The sequence below is a fragment of the Quercus lobata genome, chromosome 5 (genome assembly GCF_001633185.2).
Source record: "Quercus lobata isolate SW786 chromosome 5, ValleyOak3.0 Primary Assembly, whole genome shotgun sequence".
Classification (NCBI taxonomy): Eukaryota; Viridiplantae; Streptophyta; class Magnoliopsida; order Fagales; family Fagaceae; genus Quercus; species Quercus lobata.
In genome coordinates, this window is record NC_044908.1 from 5,378,518 (window position 1) to 5,386,064 (window position 7,547).

The 7,547-nt window shown below is 35.4% G+C and overlaps 1 protein-coding gene across 1 annotated transcript; it reads left to right on the forward strand.

Annotated features, from left to right (window-relative positions):
- The first annotated feature begins 4,716 nt into the window (after positions 1–4,716).
- On the forward strand, positions 4,717–6,651 carry LOC115989851. The gene has a single exon (XM_031113731.1). It carries the CDS (start codon positions 4,717–4,719, stop codon positions 6,649–6,651), a length of 1,935 nt encoding a protein of 644 aa, XP_030969591.1.
- The last annotated feature ends 896 nt before the right edge of the window (positions 6,652–7,547 follow it).

A 7,547-nucleotide genomic window follows, 5' to 3' on the forward strand; every position in this document is an offset into this window, starting at 1 on the left:
TGAGACTAATAAGTATGTCTCTAATCTTTCTTAAAATGATGTGATTATTTTGTAACAAAATATTGTTAATAAATTATATTAGATTTTCTAAATTAAGATATCTATATTTGTTATTTGAAAGTGTCATAAATTTTGTAATATTTTTATTGAGGAAACTTTTTTTTTTTTTTTTTTTTGGTTTTGTTTTGAGAAAAGTACCCATCGGGGTAAAGAGTGTATTATTGCATCCTTAAAAGATTAAGTTGATAAACATCAAGAACATCTGGTAGAACAGACTCCATCTAGATAGACATGGCAAAACGGGTCAGACCTGTTTGATCTGTAGCCCGTTTGACTTGTAACCCGATTGACTCATTTAAAATGATCCGTTTTGACCCAACTCGAACCCGACCCAACCCACCTATTTTGCCACGTCGCAACGTTGATTAGATTGAGATTGAGGTGTAATTTTTATAAAATATTTATCTATTCTTCTTTACTTAATATATTATGTATTCTATTATAGTTTGTCATTCTTTACTTGTCACCTTTATTTTCTCTTTCTACTTTAAATAGATCGAAGATTATACCAAGATTAGTTTCTAGAAAGCTGGAACAAGAGTTACATCAAATTTGGGTATTAAGTCAAGTTTTTAGTGGTAATTGATAACAATATCATCAGTGAGAATCTAATCGCAGTTAAGGAACTCATAAACAATTGACAGATTGCATATATTTCAAAAAATAAACTAAAAAGTTTGAAAAATACAGGTCAACTTGACCCGATTCAATCCGCGACCTGATTGACCCGTTTAAAAACGACCCATTTTGATCCGCGACCCGTTTGACCTGCAAACCCAATTGACCTAACCCGATTATCACACCGATGCCAGCTAGTCCATCTTGAGAGAACAGTGTGCTATCAAAATTCGCCTTCACACATGGCGCACTGAGAAGCCTCCATTTTACAGCACGGGCTGTCCTTGGAATTTCAGTACGGGTGGTGCGTAATTGCTGAAATTCTTGGAGAGCATCGTACGCCTTGGCAGGAAGCTGACTTAAAGGCAACACAGTCTCACCCACTCGGACCTTGTTTCGCCTCTGCCACACTACAGAGATTGTCATAGCAAGAAGATCAAAAGAAGACTTTTCTGTCAAAGCATGTTTGAGGATCTCGAGGAAATTAGAGCATGTACCCGTGTCAGACATAAGCTTGCTGAACTGCACTTTCCACATATCCTGTAAAACTGGGCAAGACCAGAGAGCATGCATCGTGTCCTCTGGCTGTGCCTTACAATCCGGACATACATCTTCAGTAAATATTTTCCTTTGAACCAAATTCACCCTTGTGTAGGCAGCGAGTTGGTCCCAGCTCGCCATACAAGAGATTTAACTCTGTTTGGAACCCGCATATGCCAAATAGCCTTCCAAACATTGGAGTTCACCCCACCATTAGCTGTATCAAACAGCTCCGGTTCGTCTTGCTCCATCAAAAGACGATAACCCGACTTAATCGAAAAGACTCCATCACGTGTGTAAGGCCAGATAGGAAGGTCATTTCGATCAAACAAGCTAAGTGGAATGACCTTGATGATTGCTGCCTCTTCAAGTAGAAATAAGCTATCAATCTCAGCCACCTTCCAGCACTTATCAACGTGGTTAATTAAGCTAGATACCACAGCATTTACATGGCTTTCTGAGGCAGGGGAGAGGATTTTACCTTGCCTAGACCCAGGTAGCCAAGCATCATGGAAAATCCGCACCTGAGACCCATTCCCAATCCTTCATTTCAGTCCATGTTTAATGAGTTCTCTCCCCTTCAAAATACTCTTCCAAGCAAAAGACCATTTATTTTCCTTGGCATCAAAAATTAATCCATGTGGGAAATTTTTTGATTTGAAGAACCTGAAAAATAGAGAGTCTTAATTTTGTAGTAGGCACCAAACTTGCTTGGCCAACATGACGTCGTTTTTTATTAAGGAAACTTAATTCATTTTCTATTCAATTATTATATATTGTAAGATATATTATAAATAATGTAATGTGTGGTTAAGATTTCTTTCTAATGCTCTTTAGAAACGATTTATCTTCTATACATTTAGAATGTCCTCAAGATGAAGAAGATATAAGTAAATTCATCAATTTTAGTAGAAAAAAAAAATACAAGACATTGATAACATGTAAGAAAAATGCATTTTATCAAGAACCAATTAACACTGTGTTGAGAATTGACCAAATTGAACCTAAATGGAATGAAGTGGTTTGAAGTGGACTGAATAAACCAAAGTGAACCGAAATAGATAGAATGGATTGAAGTGGATCAAATGGACCAAAGTAAACTGAATAGATTGAAGTGGACCAAACTGGACTGAATGGAACATAAACCTATACTAATGTGGCTCAATAAGAGCGTAACAACAGTAAACACTATACTTCAGCTTTTAGATTTTATATAAATTAAAAAAAATAAAAAAAAATAAAAAAAAAAAAAAAAAAAAAACCTTTCAGTGTGAACTTTTAGTCAAATGAATTATTTAATAGTCATGTTTTAATTTTTAATTTTCTCTAGAGAGTGAGAGAGAGATAAGTATATGAGCTCTAGTTTTAATAGTGAACTTGGCACGTTAAAAATGAGCTCTAGCCTCTAGGGCAGCATTTTGCTTATTATCGTATACTATGCTAGCGTTTGGATAGCATTGGCATTTTGGCGTCTGCGTTTTCAACCCTTTTTTTTTAAGCTCTCTATCACGTACTGTTAGTGGGTCTCATGCACTGTGCACGAGACCCACTACCTCTTTAATAGCCAATGACTTCACAGGAATGTGTTACACCAGTGGTTCCTGTGTACTGTTCACGAGATCTACAAACATATTTTTTAAGTAACTTTTTCATTAAAAATGAGTCTCACGATATTATTCACACATTTAAAAATTATTTTGCTATAGTATTTTCAGTTTTCAGCAAAATAAGCAGTATCCAAATGTATCCTATATTTTATGAAAGAAGCAAGTTTGATTTTTATTTATTTTTTCTTAGTTTCGGTCAGAACAAATATTAGAAAAAGTACACAGTCGATCAATGACGAGCAAAATCAAATTGAAAATTACTCAATTAAAGGAAGTACGGCTACAGTGAAAATTGAAATTCTCCTCTTTCTTGTCTCAAGACTCGGAATGAATCACCTTACTTATTGCTTATAATGGCTAGATTGGTTTTAGTTACAAGCCCAACATGTGAATCACCACGCATTGGGACAATCCATATTCATACCAATGTACATGCATAATTGATAAATCTACCCAATGACCCTTGTCATATTTTATGAAAGAAGCAAGTTTGATTTTTATTTATTTTTTCTTAGTTTCGGTCAGAACAAATATTAGAAAAAGTACACAGTAGAGTCAATGACGAGCAAAATCAAATTGAAAACTACTCAATTAAAGGAAGTACGGCCACAGTAAAAATTGAAATTCTCCTCTTTCTTGTCTCAAGACTCGAAATGAATCACCTTACTTATTGCTTATAATGGCTAGATTGGTTTTAGTTACAAGCCCAACATGTGAATCACCACGCATTGGGACAATCAGGGGGTGTTTGGATTTCCTGTTTCCGTAACTCAATTCTCAGTTTCCATAACTCTGTTTCCATCACTCAATTCTCTGATTTTTGAGTTATGAGTTATGGAAACTGAAAACACATTTTAGTTGTTTTCAGTTTCCATAACTCATAACTCAATGGCAATAATGTAATTAAACACACAAAAGGGGACCCACAAACAGTACCAGCCGCAACTTTTGACCACTTTTGACTTTTTTTTTTTCCTTTCTTCTTGGCTGTTCGGTTCATTCTTTTTTTTTTTTTTTTTCTTCTCTTCTTCTTTCTTTCATTGAAGCGGTCCGTTTGTTTCTTTTTTTCTTTTTTTTTTTTCTTTTTTTTTTTTCGGTCTGTTCTGGGTTCTTCTCTTTTTTTTTTTTTTTTCTTCTTTCTTTCACTTCTGTATGTTCTGGGTTTTTTTTTTATTTTTTTTATTTTTTCACTAGTTCGGTGAGTTTGGGTTAAAAAAAAAAAAATCAATGAGTGATAGGTATGGGACCCACAAATAGTGTAAAAAATATTGAGTGATGGAAATTGAGTGATGGTGCCAAACGGGTGTAGTATTTAGAGTGATGAGTGATGAGTGATGAGTGATGAGTAATGAGTGATGAAAATTGAATGATGAAAATTGAGTGATGAAAAAAAAAAACCAAACAAGGCCTCAATATTCATACCAATATACATGCATAATTGATAAATCTACCCAATGACCCTTGTCACTTGTGAAGATTGAAAACCAGCAAATCCAGCTCTTATACGTTAATTACGACTTACGAGTAAGGTAGCTTATAAATCGTTCATTTTTGCTCCTTTTTTTTTTTTTTTTTTTTTTTTTTTTTTTTTTTTTTTTTTTTTACTCTACAATTATATACTCATTGTAACTAATAAATGTATGGTTTGATGTTTACAAGGATGTGGAAGTTCGAGATTTTCCCAGAGAAATTGAGAAAAATTTTCAACAAAAGGGAGATACAAGTTTTGGTTATAGCTAGCCTTTTATTACAATTCATCCTCATGGTGGCGGGCTATAGGAGAAAGTTTTCGACCAGCAACAAGCTCATTTTCTTTTTGTGGATTACCTACCTTTTAGCAGGCTGGGTCACGACAGTCTCTCTGAGTCTAATCTCCAATAGTTTGCGAGACATGGGAGACAAGGCGAGAGATGCAGAGCTTGTCATGACCTCATTCTGGGCTCCGTTTTTTCTGGTGTACCTTGGCGGTCCAGACACCATTACAGCATACTCCTTGGAAGACAATATGCTGTGGAGGAGGCAAGCTATAACATTGGTTAGCCAAGTGTTTGTAGCTATCTATGTCATCATCAGAGCCTGGGCAAACAAGGCGATTAATTTTCTAACAATTCCGATGCTGATTCTCGGGATAATCAAGATTGGGGAGAGAATCTGGGTGCTGAGGTCTGGGAGCAGTGAAAATTTCAAAGCATCCAAACTCCTAACTCCTGATCCAGGCCCCAGTTATGCCAGATACATGGAAGAATACAACTCTAAGAAAGAGGAGGGGTTCGAGGTTATGTCAGCAACATTGGTTGAACCTCAGGTTGTACCTCGTATTTCATTTCCAGTCCCAGCAAATGCGAAGATTCCGGATGCAGCCTCTCTACAATGTGCCCATACATTGTTCAAGACATTCAATCAGCTATTTTCTGATCTCATCCTCAGCATCCAAGATATAAAGAACAGCCAATCCTTCTTTCGCGATGTGACTTATAATCGAGCTTTCCAGGTGATTGAGATGGAGCTAGGATTCATGTACGATGTGTTTTATACGAAGGCTTATAAAGTTTATTCTCCAATGGGTGGTGTTTTTCGTCTTATCAGTTTCTCTTCTACAGTGATTGTATTTTTGCTTTTCGTGATCGTCGTTGACAAGGACGCATACTTGAAAGATGACATTAGCATCACTTATGTATTGCTGGATGGAGCCATCGTCTTCGAGATATATTCGGTGTTGATACTGCTTAATTCAGACTGGTCAATGCTATGGATGAGTAACCGAAAGAATGCAATGGTGAATTTCCTGTATAAGGCCATTTCATCAATCCCATTATTATTGGCTCCAAACAGGAGGTGGTCTAATACTTTGGGGCAATACAACCTAATAAGATATTGCCTTAAACATAAGCCAGCCAAGTGCGGTGCTATGCAGAGGTTCTTATTCCATTATGAGTTGTTAGAGAAGCATCGATACCAAGAATCAGAAGATGTTTCTGACCATATGAAGAGTTTGATTTTTGAGCAACTTCTAGAGAAATTAAAGAGTGTCTCAGATCTCAAGGCTTGCACGGAATTATGTGATTGTAGGGGTGACTGGGTTCTTAAAAATTCAAAATGCCCTGCTTGCATCGACAAAGAAAAGCGTTCAAAACAGCATCAAAGCGTTGAGGCTGATTTTGACGAGATTCCACAGAATCCAAAATGTATTTATGAGCTAAACCAAGAAAATCTTACAATACTCCAAGAGAGTGTTGAGGTAGAATTTGACCAAAGCATTCTTCTCTGGCATATTGCAACCAACCTTTGTTATCATTCTGATTGGAACACATCCCCAGACTCGGTTAAAGCTTCAAATTGTGAAGCCAGCAAATTGTTATCTGACTATATGTTATATCTTCTAGTCATGCGTCCTATCATGCTGCCCAATGGGATTGCACAAATCAGGTTCCAAGACACATGCGCCGAGGCCATTGAATTTTTTGAAGAAAGAAAATCTATATCTAATGAGAACCAAGCTTGCTTAAAGTTACTTGAAGTGAACACCGAAATTCTTCCATCTGTGGTTAAAGGAGATAGAAGCAAGTCAGTGCTTTTCGATGGATGTAGGCTTGCTAAATCATTGCTATACTTGGAGACTCAAAAGCAGTGGGAATTGATAAGTCATGTATGGGTGGAAATACTATGTTATGCTGCGACTAAGTGTCGATGGAACCATCATGCTCAGCAGCTCGGTCGAGGCGGAGAGCTACTCACTCATGTATGGCTTCTTATGGCGCATCTTGGTATAACTGAGCAATTTCAAATTTCCAAGGGCCATGCAAGGGCTATCTTGATTGCGAATTGAGAAAGATTTTATGGTATACCGTATACGAATTGCTTTTACTTCCAAAAAAAAGGATTGGCAGTTTTTCTTCTTTTTATTTTTAGTTTTTATGCCTGAAGTGATTTCTCTCTAACCATATATTATGCTGTCTAGTAACCAAAAGGAAAAAAAAAAAAAAAAAAAAACCATATATTATCCTGATCCAAGGCTTTCCTATGTATTTTCCTTATGAATTCAATTAATAAACCCCTCTCAAGGCTTTTACTTAAGATGACAGTCACTTAAAAAAAAAATAGTCATTATATTTTTTCCATTATGTCTCATATAAACAATTATAATAAATACATAAAAATACAGATTTTGGCAACATTTCCCTTTTTAAAAACATTTCCAAAAAAAAAAATCCTAAAATACTTATTTGGAATATATAAAATATGTTTATAAAATATTTGGAGTGTAATCAACTTAAAAAATTCGATAGGCTACAATTTTCGGGAGAAATAACATTTTATCACCTTAAATTATACTCTTGATTATACTTTGTACCTTAAACTTTTCAAATGCACATTTGAGACCCTAAACTATGATCCTTGTTACATTTTGCATCCCGCTGTTAAGTTTTTTATTAACTTAAATGGAAAAAAATATGATACCACATGAAAATACCTAATTGACCCTCTTCTTGGTGCTTTTAAGAATAACAGATAGATTACAATTTACCACCCTAGCTAAATTAATTCTGATTACACTTTGCATCCTAAATTTTGAATTTCCATCTAAGTTAATAGAAAACTTAATATCAAGATGCAAATTATAACAAAAGTCATGGTTTAGGGTGCAAGACGTGCATTTGAAAAGTTTATGGTGCAAAGTGTTATATAGGATATAATTGAGGATGATAAAATGTATATTTCCCT

What these genes read in the sequence shown, in the direction of transcription:
- LOC115989851 (XM_031113731.1), top strand. Translation starts at nt 4,717, where the DNA reads ATGGGAGACAAGGCGAGAGATGCAGAGCTTGTCATGACCTCATTCTGG.